Below are 16,362 nucleotides of genomic sequence, written 5' to 3'. Positions count from 1 at the left end.
CATGATAATTTTATTCTTGTGAGGCAAGTGGCAAGGAAGATCAACCAACAGAGACAATCACGTGTGCCGCTGAAACTAGACCTCACGAGAGCTTTCGACTCGATCTCTTGGAGTTTTCTTTTTGAGGTGCTACGGCGCATGGGGTTTGGAGAGCGCTTCCTAAAGTGGGTCTCCGTACTGTTGAATACGGCAAACACCAGAGTCTTAGTGAATGGAGTGCCTGGACGCCGGTTTGTGCATGTCAGGGGCCTGAGACAAGGTGACCCCACATCACCTATGCTGTTTGTAGCGGCGATGGAAGTGCTAACTACGGCGGTCAAGAAAGCCACGGAGAGTCAGCTCTTCTCCAGGCTAGCGGGGATCACGGAGCTCCAGAGAATCTCGGTCTATGCGGACGATGTGATTATCTTCTATAAGCCACTGAGTTTTGAGTTGGAAGCGGTTAAGGCCATTCTCAGAGTGTTCGGCGAGGCCTCCGGGCTTCGAGTAAACTATAGGAAGACCTCGGCCACGCTGATTAGAGGACATGATGGAGATGCCGACAGAGTTGCGGAGACGCTGGGCTGTGAGGTTGTGGGTTTCCCCATCAAGTACCTGGGCATGCAGTTGGCCTTGAGACCGCTAACTAAAGCGGAGTGGCAACCGCTAATCGACCAAGTCATACACTGCGTCCCAGCTTGGCAGAGAGGGCTGATACAGAAATCTGGGAGGCTTATTCTCATTAAATCGGTGATAAGTGCTCGACCGATCCATTAGCTGATGGTCGCTGAGGCGCCAGCTTGGGTGCTTGAGGAGTTGGTCAGATGGATGAGAGCCTTCTTTTGGGCAGGGAAGAGGGAGGTCAATGGAGGACAATGCCTAGTAGCGTGGGACACAATTTGTAGACCGACTCGGTTTGGAGGCCTTGGAGTGAAAGACCTGAGGCTGCAAGGTCTGGCACTCAGGGTGAGATGGTGTTGGTTACGTCGCACAGATCCTTCTAAGCCATGGCAAGGGCTGCCGGCTCTCAACGATCCGGAAGCTAATGAGGTGTTTCAGAGTTTGGCGGTTTTCAATGTGGGGGATGGAGAGAGCACGCTCTTCTGGTCTGACAGGTGGATTAATGGGAGGAACGTAGGGGAGATCGCCCCAGAGGCTGCGGCTCTAGTTCCCACAAGGAGAAGAAACTCTAGGACGGTTAGTGAGGCTTTACATGATGACACCTGGCTCTCAGATGTTGTAGGGGAGCTGTCTATAGAGGGATGGATGCAGTGCGCCCTGCTCTGGGAGGAGATGGAGAGAGTACCCCGGGAGGGCGGCAGGCCGGACATGATTACCTGGAAGGGCTCGGCGTCGAGTAGGTACTCTACGAGCGCGACTTATGATATGCTTTGCCAAGGGAGAATCACGTGGGCGATGGCAAAACCGATCTGGAGGTATTTTGCACCGCTCAAGTGTAAAATCTTTGGTTGGCTGGCTTTGAGATATAGGCTCTGGACCTCGGATAGGAGGGCTCGTCACGGGCTGCAGGAACATTCGGATCCATGCGCTACTTGTCTTCAGGAGGAGGATAATGTCGACCACATCCTCTCGCACTGCCCTTATGCCAAGATGGTGTGGTTTGGATGTTTGAGAAGGCTGGGATCACATCTCCAGGAACCACAGGAGAACACCAATCTAGAGAGATGGTGGACGGAGGCTAGGAAGAGGTTTCGGAGGGAGGACAGGAGAGGCTTTGACACGCTAGTCTTGCTGATTGCCTGGACATTTTGGAAACAAAGGAACGCCAGGGTGTTTGGGAACCTAGAGAGGCAGCTACCCACGGAGCAGATTATAGACACAGTGCTGGAGGAGTTCAGCCTTTGGGAAGCTGCGAGAGGTGGAGAGCGGAGAATCATGCCGCGAGAGTAAGTTCCTAGGCTTAGGTGGTGTGAGTGGGTTGGCCGCGGACAGATGTTTACATCCGCCGCTGGTCTCTTGTAATTTGTTTTGCTACCTTCTATAAAGATTTGGCACGCCTTTCGCGTGCCCGCGAAAAAAAAAAATGGACATCGTCTTCCTCCAGCACTTGCTACATTGCTGGTGGTGGTCATGACCGAAGCTCTTGCTTCTAGACCTCCAAACCACACACGTCGAATGTTCATGCGGTAGCCGGGAAGTCGTCAATCGGTGAAACAGATCCCCGTCCTGGATAAGAAAAAGGGATGAATATGGCTAACCGACTACCCCAAATTTGGCCACACTCCAAAGAGACCTGACCAAACCTCGTTAGTCGAAGAAGCAGCACCAAGACAGGATGACCATCTATACAAAACCATCGAGAGGACTTCCTTTCCACGCGCGCGGGAGAGATCGACCAAGCAACAGAGCGGCAGCTGCGCCGCTTTTGTTCTATAGCTCGTTCGACTTCCATAAGAAAGATTGAAAATCAAGAGAGAAAGATGACGAGTAAATAGTAATAAGCGACGGGGCGAATATAAATTGCTTTCCAGCATTGGTTTGCAGCCAAATACATGAATCGTCAGAAGCGACGCTGACTAACTAAGTGCTCGATCAATTGTGTTCTACGGTAGTGCACTTACGGTACGCAGCAGGGAGCCTGTGTAAACGCCGGCTACAGCACGGCGACCTGCTGACGCTGCCCCTTCCGTGAAAGTTTCCGTTTCTGGATCGTACACCCGCGGTACCCCCCGGTATTTGGGGTTCTGTTTCCAAATCCAGACGAGGATCCTCCCGTCTTTCAGCACCTGCAATGGCATCCCGAAGGACTCGAAGACATCTGTAGTGGTTGGTAGGAGGGTGATGTTGTACCGCTTGGACCAAAGAGGCTCGTGAGGGTCCGTGAGAAACCACAGCTCTACAACGCAAATATCTGAGCTGCGCTTATGGACAGATGCCACCAGATGGCCATGCACCTCGGCCAAGTTGACACAGGATTGGTAGATCGGGTTGTCTTGCTTTTCCATCGGGCCGCGGATGGAAGCTGGCCGCCATGCCTCCAGCTCGAGGTCGAAAGCCACGATCCAATCGTCCCATCCGCATTTTATGCCGGATACCAAGAAGTAGGCAATCCCCCTGACGACGGCGACTTCTCCGCGCGGGCCGACCCAGGCTGGAGGGCTCCCTCTCTCCCTCCACCCATGGTTTTTATCGCCGAGGCTGAGTACCATGCAGACCTCCTCGTGCAGATCCATCTTGCGGATGATCAACACCTTGTACTCTCCCGCGGCGGTGGCCCAGCCGACTGTGTACATATACGCTTGACTAGGTCGATCGGGCAAGACGGAGGTGTCGCCGGTGGCTGGGTCGAGCACGTGGTGGCGTCCGTCCTTGCCTTTGAGGAACACCAGGCCGTGGTGCGTCCACATATCGTCTGTTAAGCACTGCTGCCCGCTTTTTAACCGCTTGACGACGTTCCCGGACATGTCGAGGATCTGGACGTCCGTGTCGGTGTTTTCCATGGCCACGGCGATGAGCAAGCTAGGGTGGCGGGCCGCGTGGGTGGCGATGAAGGTCGGATCGCAGAGAAGGGACCGCCACGAGGGGCAGACCGCGCGGAAGCGGCAGAGCGGCTTGGCCGGGACGCAAAGCAGGATGTCGTACACCAGGTCCACGGGCAGGACCGGCGCATCGTCGGCAATGTCAGCGGCGGCGGGGATCGCCATCTTCTTCTTTTTTGAGGGAACGGTGGTAGCCATCTTAGACTGATCCCAGGATTGGTTTTTAGGTCTATCTATCCGGATATATATACAAAAAAATATCAAAGCTAGGGACCAGGAGAGAGGGACTAGGTTGCGCTGGTTGGCAACATAACGCACGAATCATAAATATGGTATAGGATCTGTAAGTCCACGAGAATAAGATCATGCAGAATTGCAGGTGAAATCGCGGGTCGAGTGCTCAATTTTAGAGAGAACTCCATTACTTCTCAGTTTATAAATGTATTTCCTCCGTCCCAGTTCCTAGGGCTTGCACGTGTTCCTAGGTCGGAATTTTAACAATGATAAGCTCACATGTTCTACTTTCTAATGATATAATTTTTGTGTTGTACAATTATTATTATGTTGGCCAAATTAAAAACCTTGGGATACGCGTAAGCCCTATGGGAGGTAGTAAAAAATCTGACTCATAATTATTAATGAGGAGGCTGAAGAAGATTAGATTGGGCTTTCCATGTTTACGGGATTGGTTCCTTGTCCGGACACCTAGGATTGAGGAAACACCCGACATCATGGCAGAGCCAGTGAGGACGTCGTGGACATTTTATCGATGAGGAGGTCGTGGAAGATAGGTAGCAGAGAAACGGGGAGGTCGTTGACCAAGCACTCGACATCATGTACGAGCGGCGTAGAGAAGAAGAGCACTCGACACGAGCGATGCAGAGAACAGAGAAGAAGAGCATAGGCAGTAGAGCCACCACGATGAGAAGGTGGAGCCGGGTCAATTTGACGAATTGATCAACTCTCTGAAAGCTTACCCATGTGGAGACTGCCCTCGGTGGTGATAACCCCCCATCCCCTCCCTTAACGCCGGAGCCCCTCCGATCTCTCTCCTTCCTGCCATCGACGGCCACCGTGGTCGGCGGCAAGCGGGGGGGGGGGGGGGGGGGGGGAGGCCTGGGTCTTTCTGGTTTTCATTCTCTATAGTTTTAGGAACCTGCTTGATACGCGTTCAACACGCGTCCGTTGGGAACCCCAAGAGGAAGGTGTGATGCGTACAGCGGCAAGTTTCCCTCGGTATGAAACCAAGGTTATCGAACCAGTAGGAGCCAAGAAGCACGTTGAAGGTTGATGGCGGCGGGATGTAGTGCGGCGCAACACCAGGGATTCCGGCACCAACGTGGAACCTGCACAACACAACCAAAGTACTTTACCCCAACGAAACAGTGAGGTTGTCAATCTCACCGGCTTGCTGTAACAAAGGATTAACCGTATTGTGTGGAAGATGATTGTTTGCAGAAAACAGTAGAACAAGTATTGCAGTAGATTGTATTTCAGTAAAGAGAATTGGACCGGGGTCCACAGTTCACTAGAGGTGTCTCTCCCATAAGATAAACAGCATGTTGGGTGAACAAATTACAGTTGGGCAATTGACAAATAAAGAGGGCATGACCATGCACATACATATCATGATGAGTATAGTGAGATTTAATTGGGCATTACGACAAAGTACATAGACCGCCATCCAACTGCATCTATGCCTAAAAAGTCCACCTTCAGGTTATCATCCGAACCCCCTCCAGTATTAAGTTGCAAAGCAACAGACAATTGCATTAAGTATGGTGCGTAATGTAATCAACAACTACATCCTTAGACATAGCATCAATGTTTTATCCCTAGTGGCAACATCACAACACAACCTTAGAACTTTCTCACACTGTCCCTGTGTCAATGCAGGCATGAACCCACTATCGAGCATAAATACTCCCTCTTGGAGTTACAAGCATCTACTTGGCCAGAGCATCTACTAGTAACGGAGAGCATGCAAGATAATAAACAACACATAGATATAACTTTGATAATCAACATAACAAGTATTCTCTATTCATCGGATCCCAACAAACGCAACATATAGAATTACAGATAGATGATCTTGATCATGTTAGGCAGCTCACAAGATCCGACAATGATAGCACAATGGGGAGAAGACAACCATCTAGCTACTGCTATGGACCCATAGTCCAGGGGTAGACTACTCACACATCACTCCGGAGGCGACCATGGCGGCGTAGACTCCTCCAGGAGATGATTCCCCTCTCCGGCAGGGTGCCGGAGGCGATCTCCTGGATCCCCCGAGATGGGATCGGCGGCGGTGGCGTCTCTGGAAGGTTTTCCGTATCGTGGCTCTCGGTACTGGGGGTTTCGCGACGGAGGCTATTTGTAGGCGGAAGGGCAGGTCAAGAGGCGGCACGGGGGCCCCACACCACAGGGCCGCGCGGCCAAGGGGGGGCCGCGCCGCCCTAGGGTGTGGCCCCCTCGTGGCCCCTCTTCGTCTCCTCTTCGGACTTCTGGAAGCTTCGTGGCAAAATAGGACCCTGGGCGTTGATTTCGTCCAATTCTGAGAATATTTCGTTACTAGGATTTCTGAAACCAAAAACAGCAAAAACAAAGAATCGGCACTTTGGCATCTTGTTAATAGGTTAGTTCCAGAAAATGCACGAATATGACATAAAGTGTGCATAAAACATGTAGATAACATCAATAATGTGGCATGGAACATAAGAAATTATCGATACGTCGGAGACGTATCAGCATCCCCAAGCTTAGTTCTGCTCGTCCCGAGCAGGTAAAACGATAACACAGATAATTTCTGGAGTGACATGCCATCATAATCTTGATCATACTATTTGTAAAGCATATGTAGTGAATGCAGCGATCAAAACAATGTATATGACATGAGTAAACAAGTGAATCATATAGCAAAGACTTTTCATGAATAGCACTTCAAGACAAGCATCAATAAGTCTTGCATAAGAGTTAACTCATAAAGCAATAATTCAAAGTAAAAGCATTGAAGCAACACAAAAGAAGATTAAGTTTCAGCGGTTGCTTTCAACTCATAACATGTATATCTCATGGATATTGTCAACATAGAGTAATATAATAAGTGCAATAAGCAAATATGTAGGAATCAATGCACAGTTCACACAAGTGTTTGCTTCTTGAGGTGGAGAGAAATAGGTGAACTGACTCAACATTGAAAGTAAAAGAATGGTCCTCCATAGAGGAAAATCATCGATTGCTATATTTGTGCTAGAGCTTTGATTTTGAAAACATATAGAGAGCAATAAAAGTAAAATTTTGAGAGGTGTTTGTTGTTGTCAACGAATGGTAGTGGGCACTCTAACCCCCTTGCCAGACAAACCTTCAAAGAGCGGCTCCCATTTTATTTTATTTTTGTGTGGCACTCCTTCCAACCTTTCTTTCACAAACCATGGCTAACCGAATCCTTCGGGTGCCTGCCAACAATCTCATACCATGAAGGAGTGCCTTTTTATTTTAGTTTTATTATGATGACACTCCTCCCCACCTTTGCTTTCTCAAGCCATGGCTAACCGAATCCTTCGGGTGCCGTCCAATCAATCACATACCATGGAGGAGTGTCTATTTTTTTGTTAATTAATTTGGGACTGGGAATCCCATTGCCAGCTCTTTTTGCAAAATTATTGGATAAGCGGATGAAGCCACTAGTCCATTGGTGAAAGTTGCCCAACAAGATTGAAAGATAAACACCACATACTTCCTCATGAGCTATAAAACATTAACACAAATCAGAGGTAATAAATTTTGAATTGTTTAAAGGTAGCACTCAAGCAATTTACTTTGGAATGGCAGGAATTACCATGTAGTAGGTAGGTATGGTGGACACAAATGGCATAGTGGTTGGCTCAAGTATTTTGGATGCATGAGAAGTATTCCCTCTCGATACAAGGTTTAGGCTAGCAAGGCTTATTTGAAACAAACACAAGGATGAACCGGTGCAGCAAAACTCACATAAAAGACATATTGAAAACATTATAAGACTCTACACCGTCTTCCTTGTTGTTCAAACTCAATATTAGAAATTATCTAGACCTTAGAGAAACCAAATATGCAAACCAAATTTTAACATGCTCTATGTATTTCTTCATTAATGGGTGCAAAGTATATGATGCAAGAGCTTAATCATGAGCACAACAATTGCCAAGTATCACATTACCCAAGACATTAATAGCAATTACTACATGTATCATTTTCCAATTCCAACCATATAACAATTTAACGAAGGAGAAACTTCGCCATGAATACTATGAGTAGAAACCAAGGACATACTTGTCCATATGCTACAGCGGAGCGTGTCTCTCTCCCATAAAGTGAATGCTAGGATCCATTTTATTCAAACAAAACAAAAAACAAAAACAAACCGACGCTCCAAGCAAAGCACATAAGATGTGATGGAATAAAAATATAGTTTCAGGGGAGGAACCTGATAATGTTGTCGATGAAGAAGGGGATGCCTTGGGCATCCCCAAGCTTAGACGCTTGAGTCTTCTTAGAATATGCAGGGGTGAACCACCGGGGCATCCCCAAGCTTAGAGCTTTCACTCTCCTTGATCATGTTGCATCATACTCCTCTCTTGATCCTTGAAAACTTCCTCCACACCAAACTCGAAACAACTCATTAGAGGGTTAGTGCACAATAAAAATTAACATATTCAGAGGTGACACAATCATTCTTAACACTTCTGGACATTGCATAAAGCTACTGGACATTAATGGATCAAAGAAATTCATCCAACATAGCAAAAGAGGCAATGCGAAATAAAAGGCAGAATCTGTCAAAACAGAACAGTTCGTATTTACGAATTTTAAAATGGCACCAGACTTGCTCAAATGAAAATGCCCAAATTGAATGAAAGTTGCGTACATATCTGAGGATCATGCATGTAAATTGGCTTAATTTTCTGAGCTACCTACAGGGAGGTGGACCCAGATTCGTGACAGCAAAGAAATCTGGAACTGCGCAGTAATCCAAATCTAGTACTTACTTTTCTATCAACGGCTTTACTTGGCACAACAAAACACTAAACTAAAATAAGGAGAGGTTGCTACAGTAGTAAACAACTTCCAAGACACAAAATAAAAACAAAGTGATGTAAGTAAAAACATGGGTTGTCTCCCATAAGCGCTTTTCTTTAACGCCTTTCAGCTAGGCGCAGAAAGTGTGTATCAAGTATTATCAAGAGACGAAGTGTCAACCTTACCTTGGGCTTTACCCTTACCTTTCTTATTGTTTTTCTTTCCCTTTGGTTTAGGAAATATATGATTTCCCCCCGGTATAGAGGTGAATTTCAGAGTGCCTTCTCCCACATCAATGACTGCTCCCAATAGTTTCAGCAGGGATCTTCCGAGTGTGATTTTTCCTGTCCCTACACATTCAATAACAAGATAATCAATGGATATTGTTCTTCCAAGAATGGTTGTATGCACACCTGCAGCTATTCCCTTAGGAATTATAACAGAGTTATCAATGAGAGTTATTTCTTCTCCTCCTTCCTCGACTCCCCAAAGTTTCAAAGATTTATAAATGCTCTCAGGCATAAGGCAAAATTCGGACATAATATCACAGTAGGCATGAAGAGTTCGATCACCGATAACAATTTTAACAGTAGGATCCCACAATGAAAGTTTAGAGTTCACTAAAACTTGTTCAAGACGATTACGAACATGGCAATAGTTATCATCCAAGCGAGATGTACTTATCTCGAGATTGTTTAATCTACTATATATGCTAGTGAGGGCTGAATCAAAGTTATTAGCTGAATCATGTGATGCAACCAACTTCTTTATGGCATTAAAAGCTTGATCCCCATTGCAATGAAGGAAATCTCCTCCCACTAAAGTATCCAAAGCATATCTATAGCGAACCATAAGACCAAAATAAAAATTACTAAGGAGCAAACTTAGAGTCATTTGAGGTTCGGTTTTACGATAAGAAGTAAAAATTCTAGACCAAGCATCCTTAAAACTCTCCTCACCCCCTTGTTTGAAAGTGAAGACTAATTCTTCAGGCGAAGAAGTAACAGGTTCAGAGCTAGACATGGTAACAAAAGTAACTATTTTTTTTTTGTATTTTTAATATAGAGTGCAAGACAGTAAATAAAGCAAACTAGATAAAGTAAATGCAAGTAACTAATTTTTTTGTGTTTTTGATATAGCGAACAAGATAGCAAATAAAGTAAAACTAGCAACTAATTTTTTTTTTGTATTTTGATTTAATGCAGCAAACAAAGTAGTAAATAAAACTAAGCAAGACAAAAACAAAGTAAAGAGATTGAGAAGTGGAGACTCCCCTTGCAGCGTATCTTGATCTCCCCGGCAACGGCGCCAGAAAAAGCTGCTTGATACGCGTTCAACACGCGTCCGTTGGGAACCCCAAGAGGAAGGTGTGATGCGTACAGCGGCAAGTTTCCCTCAGTATGAAACCAAGGTTATCGAACCAGTAGGAGCCAAGAAGCACGTTGAAGGTTGATGGCGGCGGGATGTAGTGCGGCGCAACACCAGGGATTCCAGCGCCAACGTGGAACCTGCACAACACAACCAAAGTACTTTGCCCCAACGAAACAGTGAGGTTGTCAATCTCACCGGCTTGCTGTAACAAAGGATTAACCGTATTGTGTGGAAGATGATTGTTTGCAGAAAACAGTAGAACAAGTATTGCAGTAGATTGTATTTCAGTAAAGAGAATTGGACCGGGGTCCACAGTTCACTAGAGGTGTCTCTCCCATAAGATAAACAGCATGTTGGGTGAACAAATTACAGTTGGGCAATTGACAAATAAAGAGGGCATGACCATGCACATACATATCATGATGAGTATAGTGAGATTTAATTGGGCATTACGACAAAGTACATAGACCGCCATCCAACTGCATCTATGCCTAAAAAGTCCACCTTCAGGTTATCATCCGAACCCTCCAAAGTATTAAGTTGCAAAGCAACAGACAATTGCATTAAGTATGGTGCGTAATGTAATCAACAACTACATCCTTAGACATAGCATCAATGTTTTATCCCTAGTGGCAACAGCACAACACAACCTTAGAACTTTCTGTCCTTGTCCCTGTGTCAATGCAGGCATGAACCCACTATCGAGCATAAATACTCCCTCTTGGAGTTACAAGCATCTACTTGGCCAGAGCATCTACTAGTAACGGAGAGCATGCAAGATCATAAACAACACATAGATATAACCTTGATAATCAACATAACAAGTATTCTCTATTCATCGGATCCCAACAAACGCAACATATAGAATTACAGATAGATGATCTTGATCATGTTAGGCAGCTCACAAGATCCGACAATGATAGCACAATGGGGAGAAGACAACCATCTAGCTACTGCTATGGACCCATAGTCCAGGGGTAGACTACTCACACATCACTCCGGAGGCGACCATGGCGGCGTAGAGTCCTCCGGGAGATGATTCCCCTCTCCGGCAGGGTGCCGGAGGCGATCTCCTGGATCCCCCGAGATGGGATCGGCGGCGGTGGCGTCTCTGGAAGGTTTTCCGTATCGTGGCTCTCGGTACTCGGGGTTTCGCGACGGAGGCTATTTGTAGGCGGAAGGGCAGGTCAAGAGGCGGCACGGGGGCCCCACACCACAGGGCCACGCGACCAAGGGGGGGCCGCGCCGCCCTAGGGTGTGGCCCCCTCGTGGCCCCTCTTCGTCTCCTCTTCGGACTTCTGGAAGCTTCGTGGCAAAATAGGACCCTGGGCGTTGATTTCGTCCAATTCCGAGAATATTTCGTTACTAGGATTTCTGAAACCAAAAACAGCAGAAAACAGCAACTGGCACTTCGGCATCTTGTTAATAGGTTAGTTCCAGAAAATGCACGAATATGACATAAAGTGTGCATAAAACATGTAGATAACATCAATAATGTGGCATGGAACATAAGAAATTATCGATACGTCGGAGACGTATCAGAACCCAAATAAGAGCATCTCTAACAGATGCCCTACGATAGGGAGCAACCATTTTTTAGGGCACTAGAGGGCAAAAAACAGTCTCCAACAGGTGCCCTGGCCGGCGGCAAGGGGGAGGTCTGGGTCTTTCTGGTTTTCCTTCTCTATGAATTTAGACTTTTAGAAACCCAAATAAGAGCATCTATAGTTTTAGGAACCCAAATAAGAGCATCTATAGTTTTAGAACCCAAATAAAAGCATCTCTAACAGATACCCCATAATAGGGACCAGCCGTTTTTAGGGCACAGAGGGGAAAAACAATCTCCAACAGGTGCCCTAAAATAAGATTGCCCTAAATTTTGCTCCTCTCCGCCGAAAGGTCCACGCGCGGACCAATGCCCTATCCAAAAAACATCGTGCAGGAGGGTGAACCGCCGCTACCATCCCCGCGCCGTGCCACCTCCTCACTCGATTCGCCTCCCGCCGGCGACCTCCGCGCCATGGACGGCGACGAGGCCATTCCGCCGACCTTCTCCACCCCTTCGGCCACCGATCCCCGCCCATCCCCAGCTCTGCCCGCCGCCGCAGCCACCTCCGTCGTGTCCACAGTCGTAGTAAACCCTAAGGCGCCGCCAAGCTGGCGCCCCGGTTTCGCGCCTTCCCGTCGAAACAGTAGTGCCGATGCTTCGACCACAGCCGGAGAGCGCATGAAAAGAACTCGCAACAAGAAAGGGCCGGCAGCGGCCACCGCAGTGAAGAAGCCAAAGAAGTAGAAGAAAGGAAGGCCACGTGGTCCCCATCCGAAGCCGGTGGCAGATGGTGCCGCCTCCGCCGTTGCCGCTTCTCTGTGGCGCAGGAGGAGGAAGTTGTTCCTCCGCCAGCATCGACCCCAAAACCGGCCGCCTCCAACATGTTCGGCGAAATGACACAAGGGTAATTTTTTCATTATTTCTCTGCAAGGTTGTTTAGGTATTGTGATCCTATGCATTGTAGACTTGATGATGGGGACTTTTTGAACAATATGAATGTTTCATCCAATTCATATGTGGCCCCCCATGAGACTCCATCCCAAGAATATGAGCAACCCGAGTTTTGTGCTGAGGGGAAGAGCAACAAACTACAGCATGTTGGAGGACAAGTTAATTTGTGCGGCATGGAGGAAAGTTGGGATGGACGCGGTCGTGGGACAGAGCAACCGAAGTACAATTCCGAGGGCCATGGGAGGTGCCATGGGCCGCATGGGTGGGTACATGGCACCACATATGGGCAACATGGAACCTCCAATGGGCAACATGGGTGATGCCACGGTGAGGCATGTAAAATGCATATATAAACTTTGTACTTTATTGAGACATATTCACATATATTTGAAACATATAAGATGTTATATCCATGTTTTATATTGATTTATTGGGATTTACCAATGATCCCCTTTATTTGAATTATAACTCTGCAGAACAGGAAAACTCTGTTTTGTGTATTTTTCACTTTCATGGTTCCTATACGGATTCAAATTGAGCTAGGATTTCAGGGACATCAATATTTCACCACGAGAAGCATCTGAAGTGCTTGGACCTCATAAATAAGGCTTGGAGGCCCAAAAGAGCACAGGTGGCGCGCCTAGTAAGGGTGGGCGTGCCACCCTGCCTCTTTTGATCTAAAAACCCTTATATATAAATGACCCCCAGAGACTAAAGCAAGAAAGAGAAACGAGAGAGAATAGAGGAGAGAAAATAGCTGCTGCCTCCATTAGACAGAAATCAATTAGAGCGATAGCTTTCTAGTCATCTTCACCAGAGGATGACCCATCCTGGCGATCTAAAAGGTTTGTTTTTTCCGTTTGAATCGTCCCATAAACATAATTGGTTGGCTAGTCTAGTCTATCCGGAAAATCATCACAGTGGTACTACCCAATTTGTCCAGACACTCTTTTTTTCTTCTACTGACTCGTGGGACAAGACAGGAGGGGAGGAAAGTCTGGCTGTCCACGAGCTGTCCGGAATGACCCATCCGTGACCCAAATTTGGTGAAGGGATGAGTCATCCGGCCGAAAAATCCTTTAGTTTGATAAGGGGCGGATGTAGCCTCTTGTTCCTCAATCTTCAGAGAATGCGGCATTGGATTAAAGAAAGTTCTCTGTTCCGAACATTTCCTATGCGAGAGCGTATTCTCTTATCTAAGCTTCCTCCCTTCGCTCTCCCCATCGTAGATGGTTCAGCCACACCCAGTGCCACGAAATGATTGAGAACTAGGACGGGGTTGAAATGCATTTTATTCTTAGTATTAAAAAAGTTTTGCATGACCGAATAATTCAGGGAGGGGCGCACAGCGGGGAGGGTCCTTTTTAGTAGATGACTCGTCGGGCCATCAGACTGGGATTTTTATATTTGTTTCCACGACGTGCATATCGTGTTATTGCTCTTCGTCCTGCTTCTATCTGTCTCGCTGTGATGCAAGCAGGCTCAAGTGCGTCTGTCCGGATTGGTCGTCCCGCTGGATGCTATTTTTTGGCCTGCCTATCCACGCAGACCAAAACAGACTAGGATGGACTATTTGGGTACACCCGCTAGAGATGCCTGGCCCAAAACGACGACCCAAATGGTTCGATTTTGTCCATTTGGTCCGCGTCGCGGATAGAAATTGGGCCGTTGTCTGACTTGATAGGCCAGTGGCCACAGCGGCGTGATCCATTCGGTCTGTTTTGGCCATTTTGGGAGGGCTCGGGGTGGCTGATATAGGTTGAAGGGCTTGATTACTCCCCGGTAACGGCACCAGAAAATACTCTTGATGATGGCTACTAGCAACGCCAAAAAGATCTTGATACTTTGGGACTCCAAGTGCAGAGTGTTGTATCAAGGGAGTATCTTCCCCACAAGGGTGACTGATACGTCCCAAACGTATCTATAATTTCTTATGTTCCATGCTAGTTTTATGACAATACCTACATGTTTTGTTCACACTTTATGTCATTATTATGCATTTTCCGGAACTAACCTATTGACGAGATGCCGAAGTGCCAGTTCCTGTTTTCTGCTGTTTTTGGTTTCAGAAATCCTAGTAATGAAATATTCTCGGAATCGGACGAAATCAATGCCCAGCATCCTATTTTTCCACGAAGCTTCCAGAACACCCGAGAGCCACCAGAGGAGAGCCCTGGGGGGGCCCACACGCTAGGCCGGCGCGGCCCAGGCCCTGGCCGTGCCGCCCTATTGTGTGGTGGCTCCGTACCCCCTCTGACTCCGCCTCTTCGCCTATTTAAAGGTCCCTGACCTAAATCTTCGATACGGAAAAGCCACGGTACGAGAAACCTTCCAGAGCCGCCGCCATCGCGAAGCCAAGATCTGGGGGACAGGAGTCTCTGTTCCGGCACGCCGCCGGGACGGGGAAGTGCCCCCGGAAGGCTTCTCCATCGACACCACCGCCATCTTCATCACCGCTGCTGTCTCCCATGAGGAGGGAGTAGTTCTCCATCGAGGCCAAGGGCTGTACCGGTAGCTATGTGGTTAATCTCTCTCTCTCTGTACTCCAATACAATGATCTCATGAATTGCTTTGCATGATTGAGATCCATATGATGAGCTTTGTATCACTATTCATCTATGTGCTACTCTTGTGATGTTATTAAAGTAGTCTATTCCTCCTTCACGGTGTAATGGTGACAGTGTGTGCATCGTGTAGTACTTGGCGTAGGTTATGATCATAATCTCTTGTAGGTTATGGAGTTAATTATTACTATGATAGTATTGATGTGATTTATTCCCCCTTCATAGTGTAAAGGTGACAGTGTGTATGCTATGTTAGTACTCGGTTTAAGTTGCAAAGATCTATTATGCTCTAAAGGTTACTTAAATATGAATGCCGACTGTTGTGGAGCTTGTTAACTCCGGCATTGAGGTGCTCTTGTAGCCCTACACAACGAATGGTGTTCATTATCAAACAAGAGTATATGTAGCACAAAGGAATAGAACTTATTTATTTATGTGATCAATGTTGAGAGTGTCCACTAGTGAAAGTATGATCCCTAGGCCTTGTTTCCAAATACTGCAATCATCGCTTGTTTACTGTTTTACTGCATCTTTACTTCCTGCAATATTACTACCATCAACTGCACGCCAGCAAGCACTTTTCTGGCGCCGTTACTACTGCTCATATTCATTCATACTACTTGTATTTCACTATCTCTTCGCCGAACTAGTGCACCTATACATCTGACAAGTGTATTAGGTGTGTTGGGGACACAAGAGACTTCTTGTATCGTGATTGCAGGGTTGCTTGAGAGGGATATCTTTGACCTCTTCCTCCCTGAGTTCGATAAACCTTGGGTGATCCACTTAAGGGAAACTTGCTGCTGTTCTACAAACCTCTGCTCTTGGAGGCCCAACACTGTCTACAAGAATAGAAGCACACGTAGACATCAAGCACTTTTCTGGCGCCGTTGCCGGGGAGGAAAGGTAAAAGGCACTCATACTCCGGTCCCAGGTAACTAAGTACTTTTCTGTTGCCGTTGTGTGTGCGCTCGAAGCTATTTCCTTTAGATCCTGCAATTGCATCTTTTGGTTTCTTGTTTTACACTAGTAAGGCTTAATGGAAGACAACAACAAAATGAGAGATCTTTATGAACTTTATCTTGAATTAGGACATGATGTGTTTGAAGAGAAAATTAAAAAACCCATGGAACTTATGCATGCTAATGGGAATGTTATTAGTATGAATGCTTTGAACACCATTGTTGCTAATGCTATGGAAGAATTTAAGCTTGGGGAGGTCGGTTTTGATGAAAATGATCTCTTTAGCCCTCCGGGTATTGAGGAGAAAGTTTATGTTGATTATGATATGCCTCCCATATATGATGATTATAATGATATTGGTCTTTTGGTGCCGCCTACTATGGAGGATAAGTTTAATTATGATTACAATATGCCTCCTATATTTGAT

General features: G+C 46.7%; 1 protein-coding gene across 1 annotated transcript; it reads right to left on the bottom strand.

Annotated features, from left to right (window-relative positions):
• Window positions 1-2,543: 2,543 nt before the first annotated feature.
• On the bottom strand, window positions 2,544-3,677 carry LOC127319720 (F-box/kelch-repeat protein At4g19930-like). The gene has a single exon (XM_051349691.1). The coding sequence runs from the start codon at window positions 3,675-3,677 to the stop codon at window positions 2,544-2,546; it is 1,134 nt and encodes a 377-aa protein (XP_051205651.1).
• Window positions 3,678-16,362: the final 12,685 nt, after the last annotated feature.

This window comes from Lolium perenne, chromosome 5, assembly GCF_019359855.2.
Source record: "Lolium perenne isolate Kyuss_39 chromosome 5, Kyuss_2.0, whole genome shotgun sequence".
Lineage (NCBI taxonomy): Eukaryota > Viridiplantae > Streptophyta > Magnoliopsida > Poales > Poaceae > Lolium > Lolium perenne.
This window is presented reverse-complemented; position numbering and strand designations above follow the sequence as displayed.

Excerpts from the sequence above, each read along its gene's own strand:
- LOC127319720 (XM_051349691.1), bottom strand. The coding sequence starts at position 3,677 with ATGGCTACCACCGTTCCCTCAAAAAAGAAGAAGATGGCGATCCCCGCC.